The sequence below is a fragment of the Hermetia illucens genome, chromosome 2, assembly GCF_905115235.1.
Source record: "Hermetia illucens chromosome 2, iHerIll2.2.curated.20191125, whole genome shotgun sequence".
Taxonomy (NCBI): domain Eukaryota; kingdom Metazoa; phylum Arthropoda; class Insecta; order Diptera; family Stratiomyidae; genus Hermetia; species Hermetia illucens.
Genome location: NC_051850.1, coordinates 71,033,993 through 71,050,051, shown reverse-complemented (window position 1 = coordinate 71,050,051; position 16,059 = coordinate 71,033,993). Strand labels below are relative to the sequence as shown.

Here is a 16,059-nt window from a genome sequence, read left to right as displayed (position 1 = left end):
GTGTGCTTTCGCCACTTCTGTGGTGTGTAGGTGTGTAGGAATATACAACTTGCCGTTGATTTGATAGACAGCTGGTGCCTTAGACATGGTCTCTCAATTAATCCAAATAAAACCACAATGGTTTTATTCACAAAAAGGAGAAAACTGGATGGACTTTGTCTCCCTGAGATGAGGGGTACTACCCTTCAACTCTCCGAAGAAGTGAAATATCTGGGAGTCACTCTAGATAAAAAACTTCTTTGGAACAAACATGTAGAGGTAAACATGGAGCGAGCTCTCACAGCTTATGGGCTGTGCAAACGGACCTTTGCCTCGACATAGGGACTCAGGCCTCATGTGGTAATGTGGATATACGTTGCCATCATTAGGTCGATGTTCGTATATGCATCCGTAGTGTGGTGGATTATGGTGAGACAAAAAGGTGTTCACCGTAAACTAGCCGCACTGCAAAGAACTGTGTGTCTGGGTATCACTGGTGCTATGAGCACGACATCTGGCGCAGCTCTGAATGCACTACTCAATTTGCAGCCCCTGGATATATTTATTCAAAGCGCTGCAATGAGAGCAGCTCATAGACTAATTCGATTAGACCTATGGGAAAACAACGGATGTGGGGGGCACAGAGCATTGGAAGAGTTACTGGGAGGACTGAATCCAGTTCTTACAATGCCTTCCGATTCTCGTGTCCCCCCCATCTACATGGTAGAAGATATGAAGTTACCCTGAAGCGTAGAGAGGACTGGGAAGACCCAGAGGAATGCGTGACGGGACATACGGAAGTCTTCTACACCGATGGCTCAAAAACAGAGGAGGGTTCTGGAGCCGGAGTCTACCTCTCGAATAAAAACGAGAAGTGGGCTTTTCCTTTAGGACAATATGCAACGGTTTTTCAAGCCGAAGTTTATGCGATCCTAAGGGTGGCAAACTGGGTGATTGACGAGCGGTTGAAGGGCAGGCGTATCGCAATCTGCAGTGACAGTCAAGCTGCATTGAGGGCATTGAGCAGTCCTTTGATCACCTCGAAAATCGTTCAGGAATACAGAAACCGTTTGAACTCTATGTCTAGATTCAATACGGTGAAACTGGGTACCTGGTCTCTATGGCATAGAGGAAAATGAAATCTCGGACGCTTTAGCGAAAGAGGGGTCAATCTCCCCTATGCCGGGACCGGAGCCAGCGATTGGAGTATCAGTAGCATTGGCTAAATCTGTTTTCAAAAACTGGGAACAAGTTTTCCAAAATGACAGGTGGCAGAGCCCAAATGCTGCTCGACACACCAAACTTTTCCTGCCAGAACCGAACATACGTACCGCAAAGTTTATCCTGTCGAAAAGCAGGAGGACTTGCAGGTGTATTGTGGGCATTCTGACAGGCCATAATTCACTAGCTGGGTATATGTTCAGAATAGGTATTACCGAAGATGATACGTGTCCCTCCTGTAATGAGGAAGCGGAATCGACGGAGCATTTCCTATGTCAATGCCCCGCCTATGGATGCATCAGGCATCAGATCTTTAGTGCCGATGTTCTCCAATTGCGACGGGTAGCATCACATCCACTAACGGAAATCCTGCGATACGTTAACGAATCCGGAATATTCCGTGAGACGGGGGAAGCGAGTACAATGGGCCAACACGGCCTGAGTGCTCAGAAGCTGTAGCTTCTCCTCCACCACACACACACACACAGGTTGGCAGAGGGAATTGCTGCCTAGACGAATCATGTTGCGCCGTTTAAAAACGGCTAGTGGCTAGTGATTTGTGATATGCCCGAGAGCGTTTTGTGTGAAACACTAAAGTTTTAGAATCTATTCGACGTCTGTCTGTCCGTTTGTCTGTTTGTCTATCTATCACACCCGATTTATTCGAAAACGGTTAAACCAACGTATGACCTGTGAACCCCTTTACATGCAACGGGTGATATCATTTTGCACTTTGTACATTTTTTTCACAGAATATGGTCCTGTGGTGTATCAAATAAAAGAGCTCGATTAGTACTTTTCAAAACTGATGATATGTTTGATATTGGGAGTGGGGAATCAAAATTTATGTCCCAAACAGAGTAACAGATCTCAGAACCTATCCAACTGAAAAATCTGGAAAAAAATAACAATGGTGCATCCATACGAAATATAGACCCCAAAATACATCCCATTACGATATCTGCTTAAATAAAGTTAATAATTTTATATTTCCATATTTTACAATTTTCATTCTAGAAGTATATTTGGTGTGGTTGTATAATATAATGCATAATTGTGGAGAAGGTACAAATAGTGTATTTCACGTGAATTTACCGCACTCTAAGACGTGTATGGCAGCATCATCAAATAATGTGACCTCATATGAACAGCGGAGTTGTTGTTTGAAAATGCACATGTGATTGTCAAATTGTTGGAGTTGGAAATGTAATATATCAAGAAATATTTTGAATTGGAGGTATATGCGAATGGGAAAATGTGAATAGGAAATTTCTCACACAAGATGAATACAAACCCGTCATACCTGAAGCGTCCAGCTTCCGGTATTCCGGCTTGTTATTCGAACTTGCAATTGCATGTCCTACGCACGCAATTGCAAGTCACATCCTCCCGCGCGTAAAAGATCCTGTAGTCCGTGATCTGAACTGTCTAGGTAGGAGAACCCGTTAGTTGTGTCAGTCGCTACCATTTTCCGTCTCAAAGTACAAGACGTAACCCATCTAATGATTGAAAGGATGGTGCCCGAGTTGAAACGACGAAAGTGGTAGGTAGCGCCTCGCTAGCTGCTTCCATCGGCGAGTGATATCGAATTGCCTTCCGGGTAATGATGCTATCATCCTCGATACGTTATCGCTAAAGTTGAAAGTCGATTGCCACGATACATATAATAAGACGTAATCCTAATTTACTCTTTGCGGAAGAGTTCATTCTTTGCTATACAATATATATTTTTGATCCTTTGGATTAGCCAGAACCACAAACTTGCAACCACGTTGTTGGTTGGCGCACTATTGCACGTCTGTGGGCAAGTTCCGATTGCTACAACCTGGTCGACCAACCGCAACTTCTCCACAGACGTGCAATCTCGATGTATCGGCAACTTGTCCACAGACATACAATCTCCCTACAACCGACAATTTGGTTGCACGTCTGTGGCTAGTACAACATGTTTGCCGCTTGCCGCAGACCAGGGGAATCAAAGGCAGAACTTCTTTAAAGATTCATTTAGGATTAAGGGCAATTGATCTTAATGAAATCTGTGAGCGAATGATGCTTCAATATTCTTCTATAGGAAGGTAAACTTCAATGGGTAAGTGGAAAATTTTACAAATATATTATAGAAAAAAGATAAGTTTCATTTGTAAAGCAAGTGAGCAGAGCATTGTTTTTTAACCCCGCACAGTAAAGATATTTTTTTTGCATTCGTTTCCTGCTGAGAAACTCCAAACTCCCAAACGTTGCAACTCGCTTGCAACTGCAATGTACAATGGACATTCCACGTTGGTGAAGTTCGTTCTAAGTCGGGAAGGCTCGTTCACAAACTGCATTTCACACCGCTCCTTCATCTCACACATACACATGCACACACCTTTTGATTCGCAGCAAAAACTGACACTATATTGGATCGGTAGCAAACGCTAGCTACCAAACCAAACCGCTATCCGCACGTTTAAGTTACAACGGTTTTTTGAAGTTCGGTAAGTGTTTCGATTCGGCAGATCACCTACACGCACCAGCAACCAAGCCAAATACCCTATCGCGTTTGCAATTGCCACTATTTCTTAAGGCTTGGCAAACATGTAGATGGGCCATGAGACGTGGCAGTGATTTTCTATCGTTGGTTTATTGTTAATTTGTATTAGTGATTTATATTGTATTTACATGAATCTTGTCAGGATTAGTGAATATTAATTACAGTTTAATTCTGGATCCAACCACGGACTTTAACTACATGAGAATATATGTGCCGAAATGTTAGACTGAGCAATTTGTGGGTGACGCAGTACCTATAGGATTTGTCGATCTTTAACCCCAGCTCCCTGGCTGATGATCCTCTGCTGTCTGCGCTTGAGAGCGCTTAGCTTCCTTTTAGGGAAGAAGGGGAACGAGCTGATGCGCGGCCGGATGGATATTGTCCCTATCGGTAATTCTCAATTTTACTTGGCGGATGATATCCTGTTAGTCTGGAAAAACTCCTAACACTCGTCCGGTCTTTCAATTTAACAGACTGTGACCACTTTCCTTGAGCAGAATAAATTTCCCTGGACCCATTTTCTTGCCGAGAGTCTTGCATTTATACCGCTTCTTTAGATTGCCCAGGTAGTCAGTTTCGAACTTCACCCATAAATACCGCTGCAGTTCCTGGAACTGAGGCCATTTTCTGGTTGCCGGGAGATTTTCGTTTACGCCTTTTCCAACCGGAAGCGAAAACACGTTTCTTTGAATCATGAAAGGGATAGAGGTTATTACTTGCGGATCATGACTATTATCAGCCAACGGATACAGTGACCGGCTATTCAATATTTGAAAGCTTTTATACGTCAGGATGGAAAGTAAAGGAATCTATTTTATGTACCGCTTCAGGGTTCTCACCGCTGTTTGAAGCAGTCCTCCGAAGTTGCTGGTCCTTGGGGGGACTGTGATGCCACGCTATCTGACGTTGAGCCATATTCTCCTTGGATTCGCTTGTCAACCTTCCCCAGGCTTCCCTGAGCACTTTGGAGACCCCGGCTAAGTTTGCGCCAATGTTGGAGCGAACCATTTTTGGAATGCCTCGCCGGCTTACGAACCATTGAAACTCAGCTAAAAATGCATCGGTTGTAAAATTCGCACAGACCCCTAAATGTATCGCTTTGGTAGCCATACATACAAAAACTATTATGTAAACCTTCATAGATTTTGAGGTGCGTGAATCTCTCTAATTCACTTCTTCACCCTCTGCTGCAACGCTGGAATGTATATCTTTTTCAAATGAGAGTCATTGTGAGTCCTCTCCAACAATGTGGATAAAACTTATGAATCTGTGGAGTTATGAGGTGAAGATGGTATTTCTTGAGAATTATAGGGTGTTTCTGCTTAAATGGGATGAGCGCCTGCTCTAATCTTCGTCCCATCCGGAAAACTCCGGGTACCTCGTCGATAAAGGGCCAGCCACTGGTTTTTCTCAGTAATTAATCCTTTTTGAATTCTGAAGTTGTGCCTTCCGAAAAGCTGCTTTGTTGATACTCCACTTCGCTCCTTTGGTTCATGAGCAGATAACGGACCTGAAGTTCCCGACCCCTATCGACGTCATCTCAGATTTGCGTTTACCAATCGAGGTAAACTTGAAAGCGCTCAATGCGGATTTCAATACGCGAACTCGAACCAATTTCCACTAGGTGTGTCACATATTTTCCTAGATGCACAATTTGCAGTGCTATGACTTGATTTAACACGGGCGTGGCTACTCGTCGCTGAACCAATTTGTTGTCGATATGCTTCTGACTTTCAATCCAGCAGACGGTTATCTCAGAATCCGTGTACACTTTCCAGAGTTAGTCCCTAAACAATTCCGTTAGAAATACCACACTTTCTAACTCGGAATTTCGAGACCGTGGGTGGAGTTTTGGAGCTTATAGTTGCTCGTTTCTTTAAAGGCGTGACACACCCTTCGGCTCCGATCAACCAATATATCCCATCTCAATTTTGCGCCGGCTATAGATGAACGCGTCATAATTATTACCAGATGTATCGCTGGAGCCTACTAACTGCACCTTCTTGAAGTTGTGCCCACTCCAACGTGAAATCTAGATTTAACGTATTCTAGGCTCAAGAAAACCTCTTCTAATTGACTTCGGGACGGGTCTTGAATAATGTCATGCAGTCGTAACTTTTGGCCAGAATCGCTGAATTTCTATTTTGCAGCTTCGTGACGACCGCAAGCAGCCAACCAATAGGATCGAATACAAAAGTGGCTATGAGAAACCCCCTTCGGTTGGTATACACCACATTTAAGTTTGGTTCGATTATGTACAGGAGACAGTCATCCCGGGTGCTATAGTGCAGGCCAAGGTTCTTAATATCCCTGACCGCCTTATCAGCCTCGACATACGCACTAATTGGGAAACTTTCGTCAATATAGTTCCGAGCTTCTGGACACTTCGACGCCCACTTTATTACCGGAAGCTTCCTTTTTCTCAGAGTTTCTATGATTTTGCGAATGACCGCCTGAGATTCTCTTATACTGTATGCCCCGTACAACAAATCACCTATATATAACGCGTTCTTGATGATCCAGTCACTGCCTTATCGGATCCTCAGGCTTTGCCCACCAGAGAATCCTAAGCCTGATTTGATCCTCCAGTCTCAAAAGTATTTTAGTGATATCTCTAGAATACACATACGCAAACCTATATATTCTAGTGAGAATGTCGAAAATCTGATTCTGCAACTTTGGAAGGGAGTGGATCATCTCGTTAAAGGTCACGCCATTGAATGTCGGACTAGAAGCATTGAAAGCATTCGGCAATTTCGGCGAAGTGGCATCCTGGCGAACCACGTTTAAATACGGGAATAATATACCTTCCCGCTAGTGTCCGCCCGACGACCCTTTGGAACTTCAGGAATGTTGACTCATTCATAAACTCGTCCGATTTGAGTTTATGCTCCTTATTCTTCAACTATACTTTCTCCTGACTGAGATAGTACTGCACGACCTTACGGTAGGAAATTGATATTATCTTGCCGCCAGACATCGTTTGGTAATGACCCTTTATAAACAGGTCCTCACAAATCTCGTCATCTATGCGATTAGAGTCATCTCTACTTAGAGGCATATCCCAAATAATCCTTAATTTCTGTTCCCATTCCTTGACAGCGACATGTGCTGAGGTGAATTTCGATTCTGAAGCTCCCACCGAGCCAGACACTATTCATCGCAACTTCTTGTTCTGAAGTAAATAACTATCTCCGGTTTCTACTACATCCAGGATAAGTTGTGGCTTTAGTGCTAACCTCTGAACCATCGTTCAATTTATGGGTGAGACACACGACCGCTGACACTTTCCCTTCTGGCACACCACCTACCCTTGAAACCCTTGATGTTAGTCTTCTATTTTTAACCGCAGTTTCTGTACTAGATCTTCGGCTGCTGCTCTGTCTGCCGTGATCGAACAAAAAACGAACTAGAACGGTATATCCTTCTCTTGTCCCAAGCTTAAGGACAGCTATGGGAATAACAGCCCCGGCCAAGACAAAGCTGTCGAATTTTCACCAGGATAAACAGCAGAAGACGAAAGACTCCTTTTACACGGATGCATGACAGTAAGATGTTGCCCTTTGGATATTTTCCCATTGGAGATTCTTGCGTTTATTGCACGCTTCCCCACTGATGTATTTGTAGGAACAGTAAATGCAAATATCATAGTGGCGGAGTAGCTCCTCCTTGTCGGTACACTCAGTGAATTGAGGACACCGGATCCTGAATGCTTGCCCATGCGCAAGAAGCATTTAGTACAGTTTCTCTTCTCACGATCTGACTTGGCGAGCAAGTTTATCTTCTTCTGGATCGCCTGAACTGCCTTGGTAATCCCACTTATACCAGGCGGTTTATGCCAGAAATATTCTTGGCCTGGCTGACCTGGATCTGGTTAATAGTGCGGCCGGGTTTCTATGGCAGACAGACAGACACCGAATCGATTCTAATAAAGCTTTGTTTGACAGAACAGAAGTGCATTTTTGCCAAATACGCCTCCATAAAAGTATACGTTTACTTTGCACAGCCAGAATTTCTATAATATGTTATTAACATACAAAATAAAGAAAGACAAATTTATTAATGATAAATAATTCAATTCGATTGATTACCTAAAATAGGTGCTTATCTATAGAACGATCTATCATTTGAAACGAGTTATTGCCTCACTCAACCCAAGCAAATAAAATTGCTGTTTGAAGATAATTAGTTTAAGCAATTTAACAAGGATTGTCCACTTCTCAATAATATTTAGAACAGAAAACTACGTTGGTCAACCTAAAATACAATATTGAGCAGCTTGAAACCAATGGTTGCTAGCATTCGATAAACAGATGGTGCCATTGTCCTCCTAAAATAATAATAATAACAACAATCCATATTGGATCAGGGCCTTGAAGTGTGTTAGAGCACTTCATTTAAGACCGTAACGGTACACTACAGAATAACCTGTAGGAGGCAATGTGGTCAGCATTGCGCCCAACCGAGATTATTACCCTGATTTGACTCAGGTTCTCATTCACAGCTGAGTCGTCTGGTATCCGACGGCAAATCACGATACAAATTCCACTGCCACCAGTGAGATTTGAACCGCGACCCTCCGTACGATAGCCTTGTGCTCTAACCACTCAGCTATCTGGACACAGATAGCTAAAATATTCCTTCATATATTTCTAAACTTGAAGATATCCATACGTACCTATTAAAGCCATGCTTACTGATGCATGCATATTCATATATATATATTCATCTACACATCTAAGTTGATCTCACTCATCTGAATATTTCCGATTTATTCCATTCTCAAAAGCATACACACATATCCATAGAGATAAGTAGGTAAATTGAATTCAGTACATATACTGTATATGAACGTGTACGTATATGTATATTTATTTGAATTCGAGTAGTTGATACTGCCATAAAAAAATCTAAACAAGTCGGGATACCGGAAGCTTCGGGTACAAAGGTTTTGTATTTATTGTGAGGAGGACCTAGAGGCCTAGGTTTTGAGAGCGTCCCTCTTTCTCTTTTTGTCGAACACCTTTTGAGCCCCCACTGCCCTATGTTTCACCTAATATCCGAAATAATATGCGATCAGTTTCGAAGAGTACTAATCGAACCAACCCTTTCCTCACAATGAATACAAAACCTTTTTACCCGAAGCTTCCGATATCCCGACTTGCTTAGATTTTCATAAATAAGGTGGACGAATAATTTCGTGGAGGCGTGTAAAAACAAATTCATTGAATCGGGACTAGAGCAACTCAAGGAATTGATTAAAAATATACATAACATACTTCAAACCAAGACTGAAACTTTCGGCCGAAAGTCAAATGCGTATTTCAATTAATAAACTTTCACTTCCACAATCATTGCCGACATTCGGACCAGTTCCACCTGTCAGCGCAACTAAAGTCGAGGAAGCAATGAAACGAATAAAATCGGAGAAAGCCACAAGACCTGATGACATCGCATCTGAGCTCTGGAAAGCGAAGAGCTGGGACCCAACACATCCAGGCCTTTTACCATCGACTTCGATGTTCAGACCAATCTTGGCAAGTGAACTCTCGTTAGCACGAATTGCGTGACCATACCATCGAAGACGTCTCTCGCGCAATTTTTCCACGATCGGTGCCACAGGTGCAGGTTGCATTAATGCGTGAAAGAATTTCATAACGCAGTCCTCCATTGGTTGTTAGCGTTGACCGGAGGCATTTAAATTGCTCAATTCTGGGCAGATCGCTGCCGCTAACAGCGATTTTGCCTGTTTCATAGGGATCGTTCGTCAAATATTCAGTTTTGTTTAGATTCAATCTGAGACCGTGTTGCATGAGGCGATCATTTCATTTTTGGACAATTTATTCGAGATCATTTTCGCTATTAGCTGCTAGCAAAGCATAAACCAGTGTATAAGGTGCTGGACGTTGTATGTCCCGTGCGTCGGTATCCATAACAAGAACAAAGAGGAATTGATGAGAGGGCGCTTTTCTTGATGAACACCAACAGAGACACGAAGCGGTTTCGATACACACGCCATACTTCGAACTTTACTTTTCGGATCGTGGTAGAGCAATTGAACCCAACGCACGAGTTCTTCTGGCACTAAGTGTTGTCGTAAAGCATACCAGATGAGTTCGCTTGGCACACGGTCATACGATTTCTCTAGATCCAGAAATGCAATGTAAAGAGGACGATGCTTTCACGGTGTTTCTCCATTAGTAAAAGCGCAACGTGTATTGCATGAGTAGTTCCGCAATTTTTGACAAATCCGGCCTGATTTGCGGTTATTTCAACGATTTCGCGAATACGGTTCTTAAGAATGCGTTCAAAGATCTTCATGGTATGGGAAAGTAATCGGATCGGATGGTAATTTGAACACTCTGCTGGACTACCTTTCTTTTTCCTTATTGGAACCGTGTTGGGTCCTAGCTCGTCTCTTTAAATTGAATCTAAAGCAATGCTACTCACTGCATGCAAGGAGACTCACAGTTTCCACCTGCCCATCAAATTTCGTATCAATAAAAGTAACCGTTTCTGAGGAAATGAGTGTGAAAGACAGACAGATGGACAGACAGACAGACAAGCAGAAAACCAATTTTAATAGGGCTTTGTTTTCAACAAAACCTTAAAAATACACAACGTACTTACACCAACAACAACTTATATACTTAGAATTGAAATTAGACAGTACTATTTAGGGAGAAAGCACTTTGCAACAAACGGCCATTATTATTCCTGTATGCGGGTAGCTCAATGGTTAGAGGTTCACAGGTAGAAAGAGGAAGTCTGAGAAAATCAATAGGCCTGTGAACTCGATAAGTACAGGAAGCAATTGAACCAGGCGGAATCTTCACCAAATCGGGTGGCTGGCTGACCCTGGATCAATGTGCGAGACCAAATAAAAGCAGCAGGATCACTCCCGCGACCATTCAACAAGAACAACGGTCTAAAACAAGGAGATGCCTTTTCGTGCATCCACTTTAACCTGACCAGCGATCCTGATGTTAATGGGAGACGCACTCAACTACTGGTCTTTACTGACGATATTGACATTCTAAGAGGAACAGCCCGAGAAGTGAATCTTCATCCAAATCGGGAAAGCGGCGCGAGATCTAGCGCTACACATTATTAAACGCTTGGCGAAATACATGGTGGCCACGTGAGCACCAAAACCCAAAGAACCAACGGCATCAAATGGTACTGTTCAAATAAGAACAATAAAGACATTAGAATACAATTTTGCAACCATTAATATACACTACGATGAAATCCCGTGCGCGGATGTTGGCCAACAGAACATATTTCAACTTACAAAAACTGTTACACCAAAGTGTCAAAGCTCTTACTATACAAAACAATGATCTGGCCAGTCCTAATGTGTTCCTGGGAGACTTAGGATGAACTCTTGGCCGTATTCGGCCCTAAATGAGGATGGACGATTTCGTAGCCTATATAAAGATGAAATCTATGGACGATACCATGACGACCGGATTGTGGATAAAATCCGACTCAATAGGGGGGCAATTCATTTAATTTGCATGGGTGAGAATGATCCAACCAGTCAGTCTATTAGGGGAAAATCTATGGTAAAAAAGAAGACGTAGCAGACTCTGCCTTAGATGGAGCAATGTCGTAGGCCAGGATGCCAGACAGCTTCTAGGGATATCGAATTGATGGGTCTCGGTTCAAAACAAGAATGTGTGGAGTTCCTTACTAGGGCAGGCCTAGACTGGATATTGGTTGTTGCGTCGTCGGTTATGATGAGACAAACATTTTATTCTGCTTTTAGCTTCTTCCTGGAAAACAAAATCCAAGAGGACTTAGACAAGTAAGTGCTACAGCGCTGTTGGCTGGACAAAATTCAAGATACAATTTTTTTAGTTTTCACTCTGCTACATTTCTCCCTATCTTACCGCTACTCTGCGTGTCGAACCACAGCTGTCCAAGCTGTTTGCCCTAGCTAACTCGTGACGGAAACCTCTACTCCTATATTAGAAGGCCCACCGAGATACACCGGAACCGAACCAAGACAACGTTCGGAGCATTTTACAATATAGTGGTCAACAGGCAGGTTGCAGGACTTTATGTTAATGGCATGTACATAGGCAGTAAAAAAGTGTCGGTCGCGTAGCCATGCAGCGCCTAGAAAACTCTCAGAGAGGTCAATACTCACACTATAGGTGTCCGTGGGTTGCCAGCCGATCTTGCCGCTTTCTCATTCGTCGTAACCTTTAGCTTTAGAATCTTGTAGCGTAGATATCTAATAGTATCCCTAAAATTCTTCCGTGGTACCGATGAACGTACCAATGGACGAGTTTACTTTGGTCCTGAAACTTTTCTTACATCAAGAGTCATTGCATCAACGGTAGTGGACGACCAAGCATTGCTTAGTAGTAGGACCTGTCACCTGGATAAGCAATTCCACCTTACTTGCTTTACCTCTGTTCCTTATCACTCCCATTTAATTATTTTTGTTACTGAAGGTAGTGTTAGTATACACGCTTCTCCTATCCACTCCTATTCGAACATAACTAGATAACTTTCCTCAGTAAATGTATTTGTTCGGGCTTTTGTTTGGATATTTAGCGAATGTTGGCAAGTTATTTATCAACGTTTCTAAATTTTTGATACGTAGATTTAGCGGTCATCACATCTGATCTTCCAACTCTGTTAGGCGTGACTACGGGCATTGCCGTCTTAGCAGGATTGATATGTATGGTACTACATTTATTCAGCAAAACAAAATACCCACGTCATAGGAATTTAGCAGATGCCAATATACCTCCACCAATCATGTATTCAAGCGATACAGGTAATTAATGCAATGAGGTTGATGTAACCTAAACATAATTTTAACTCCCTTGAATATAAATTCGTCACTATTTTAGGTATCTCCCTGACAGCCCAATCTGCGCGTCCATCATCACGTTCCAGCCTACATTCAAGTGGTTCAATCGGTTCATATGGTAATCGTCGTCCATCAAGCGCCCCGCAATCCGGATCGAAAGGTGTTCTGGTATCAACATCACGAACAGGTGCGGCTAGGTCTGCCGCCATATTGCTTATATCGTGTCATATTTCTGCTACTAACGATAATAACCAAAACCGGGATGGCAATTATGATATTATGACAAAACATTTGCAGAAACAATTGAAACACCAAAGGCAATTGCTACATTTAGAGTTGCCATCTTTGAAAACAAAAAATAAGAAAGTTATTAACAGCTTGGGAATGAATGGATTTGACAAAAATGACGATGAGATGAATAGTTTTGATAATGGATGCATTACAATTGGGGCATTACCAACGCCAGCAAGTGAAACAGCTAGATTCGCGGTAACAATATTTCAGAAGCTTACCATAAAATTTACCTTGTTATAAGTTTTTATTTCTAAAACATATGCAAATATTCGAAGCTAATTCATCTCAATTGGTGAAAAAAACTTGAATAATACATTTACTCACCAGTTCTTGTCGGAAAACTTGCCTAGATGGATGAAGGCTAGGTAGAACCGGCCTGCATTGAAAATCATTGGCTTACCAATAAATGATTTTCAAACTTTAAAGCTTAGTGGCAATTTTGAATCTTATTCTACATATTCCATCACAAATTGAACTGATGTGGCGCTTGGTAGGAGAGGAGCTTTATAAGAAATATAATGATAATGACGATGGAATGTTTTTTAACCAATCTTCTAAATGAAATACGCGCCTAAATTTTATTTTCTTGCCGTATAAACAGTATTTTAGGAACCACCACCTTCTTCTGAGCAAATCGGATATTAAACCTTAGATCTTACAAAATGTTACATTTAAGAAGGAGATAAATGGATTCTAAAATACTGTCTTTCGATTAGCAAATAAGATTTGGCCCAAAGCAGAACATTTAACCGCAATATCAGAAAAATAGCACACAAATTTCTTTTCGAAAACCCTCAGTCTGTCTCATATTATGATACTAGTCGAAAATCCGGTCAGGAAATAGGCTAGTCATCGAATTTCCTTTTTAGGACTACAAAAAACTTTACTTGTCGGAGTGAAATGTACTCCCAAAAAAAGTCTTGTTCACGCAAATAAGAATTAGTTCGCTGATGGTTTGTCTTTTTTCCCCAGGAGAAAATCTTTACACCTCTTCGCACATCCCTTATCAACGTGAAAATTTTCGCCCATTAAAAACACCCGTCCTCCTGGCTCAACGACACAAAGTGCTACATTCTGGGACAAACTTGGCTCTAGCTACCCCTCCCTTTCCCCACCAATTAAATTTATAACCGTACCCTCCTCGTGTTTTCTGCTTCACTCAGCCTACTTTAAATAATTCTTCTTTTCTTGGCATGCAAACATTACCCCAGTTAGATTTTCAGTTTGGGAATTGCATCTTATGCAGTGCAGCTCCCGAAAGTTTTGAAATCTTCACTCTAGCTGTAACCGCCGAAGGGGTCATCGGGAGTCTTCGACATTTGGTATTATCCTTGCCAAGGACATACTGGTTTAGTATGTCGCATTTAAAGCGTATTCAAAATGGCATTTAAAGTTCAATCCAGCATCTATCATGTCTCCAAAGTATTTGATATCTGGTTTTGACGAGATAATGTAGTTTCCTATTCGGATGCGAGCGGTCCTTGCTTAAACCAACAATGCGCGCTGGGCTCAGGAATACTGGAAGTTGTAGTAAAAGTATTGATCATTGAATTACATGGCTAAACATGATCATTAATAAGACCGTTGATATAAGAAGACTATTCCAATAAAGTGCAATTCGCAAGAACATTGTATTTATGCACAATACCCAAAGAAAAAGGTTGTATACTGGTGTAATTAATCAATAGTTTTGACGGACCTACGAAGCGTCAAGGCTGGGTCTGTCAATGTAGGTACAACACTTTGCAGCAGTTTCATCTTTTCTTATATGCATTTTGACTTCAGACCGGACACAACCGAATAGAATGCTTTATTCTCAACCTAGACTCTTTTTTTAAGGTTTTGTGTAAACACAAAACCTTATTAATATCGGTTTACTGTCTGTCTGTCTGTCTGTCCGTCACACGCGTTTTTCTCGGAGACGGTTGAAGCGATTCGCACCAAATTTGGTAGAAAGGTGGGAACTGTGAACGCTCACGCATATAGTGAGTTACATCCTTTTACGTCGAATTTAAGGGGGGTGTAAATTTTTTTTTCATCAAATATAGTCATGTGGGGTATCAAATTAAAGGTCTCGGTTAGTACTTTTCGAAGCCGGTCTTAGTTTTGACATATGTTGAAAAGGTGCGGAGTGCGGGGGGCTGAAAGTGATCATTTTTTTAACGAACCCATTCTCAGAAACTACTCAACCGAAAAATCTGAAAAAAATCAGAGGGCTGCCACTATATGGTACCTAGGCTCCGAAATACCCTACATACCGATACCTGTTCAAATAAAGTTAATAATAGTACATTACTATAATTTTTAGTAATTGAAAGGAGGACCCCTCTTAAGTTCACCCTAGAATTACAAAATTCTGCAGAAATGTAGGTTACAGTATAGAGCATGATCTTCCCAAATTTGGTGAAAATCGCACTATTACTAACAAAGTTATGCTAGGTCAAAATTCTCGCTCCTCTGTAAATTCAAGACTATGAATGTCAATATCACTTGAATGTGGCTATTTTCACATAATAAATGCATATTTTACGTGCTCCATGCTGATGAGACAAATGCACACTGAAATCTCTTTATAAAAGAAATACACAAAACCTTTCGTACCTCAAGCGTCTAGCTTCCGGTTTCCCGACTTGTTTAATTCTTCAATTTCACTTGCATCCTTTGCCAACGTTTAAAATTATATTTAGCAATTGTAATATTCTGTCTAGGTGGTATCCTTTTTTTAGTTTGCATCATAACTTCCGTTTTGTTCTGATTTAGTCTTTGAAAATTGCATCTTAATATACATTGTAACTGACGCACAGAGCTTGCAATTGCGACAGTCGATGTTCTCTCTATTCCACCATTTTGAGATTTCCGTCAATTAACTGGAATTGTTCCTTGTATATAAAGCAAAAGTTAGCGCCTAGTGATCTATTGAAATGGTGTATTCCCTGCTTCAATCATATGACAAATATCGTTTTACCTCCAGGTACATAGCTAATAGTTCCCGACCTTATGCACTGTATTTCCGCTCTGTCGAAGAACTCTTTTCCGAGAAGACACAACTTTTTCCAATTATAGGTAACCCCTTGTTGGGAAACTTTTCCAGTCGTGAAGTCGGATGTTTACCGGAATATGGCCAAAGGTTCGCCGAACTCTTCAAACGCGAGCCTTTTCCTGTGCGTTTATATATATATATGGTTGGTATTTACCCCTATAG

General features: G+C 41.6%; 1 protein-coding gene across 7 annotated transcripts in view; it reads left to right on the top strand.

The window, feature by feature from the left end:
* The window catches only part of LOC119647800, a 146,391-nt gene that overhangs the window by 102,531 nt on the left and 27,801 nt on the right, over positions 1 to 16,059 (top strand). For 4 of the 7 annotated variants that reach the window (XM_038049010.1, XM_038049016.1, XM_038049013.1 and 1 more), the window contains 2 exons: positions 12,351 to 12,527; positions 12,604 to 12,750. The exons of 1 other annotated variant lie outside the window; for it this stretch is intronic. In XM_038049010.1, coding sequence (XP_037904938.1) covers positions 12,351 to 12,527; positions 12,604 to 12,750 — 324 coding nt within the window. Of the gene's footprint in view, positions 1 to 12,350; positions 12,528 to 12,603; positions 13,053 to 16,059 lie in introns of all 7 variants that reach the window. 2 more of the 7 variants (XM_038049011.1, XM_038049012.1) reach the window with 2 other exon arrangements.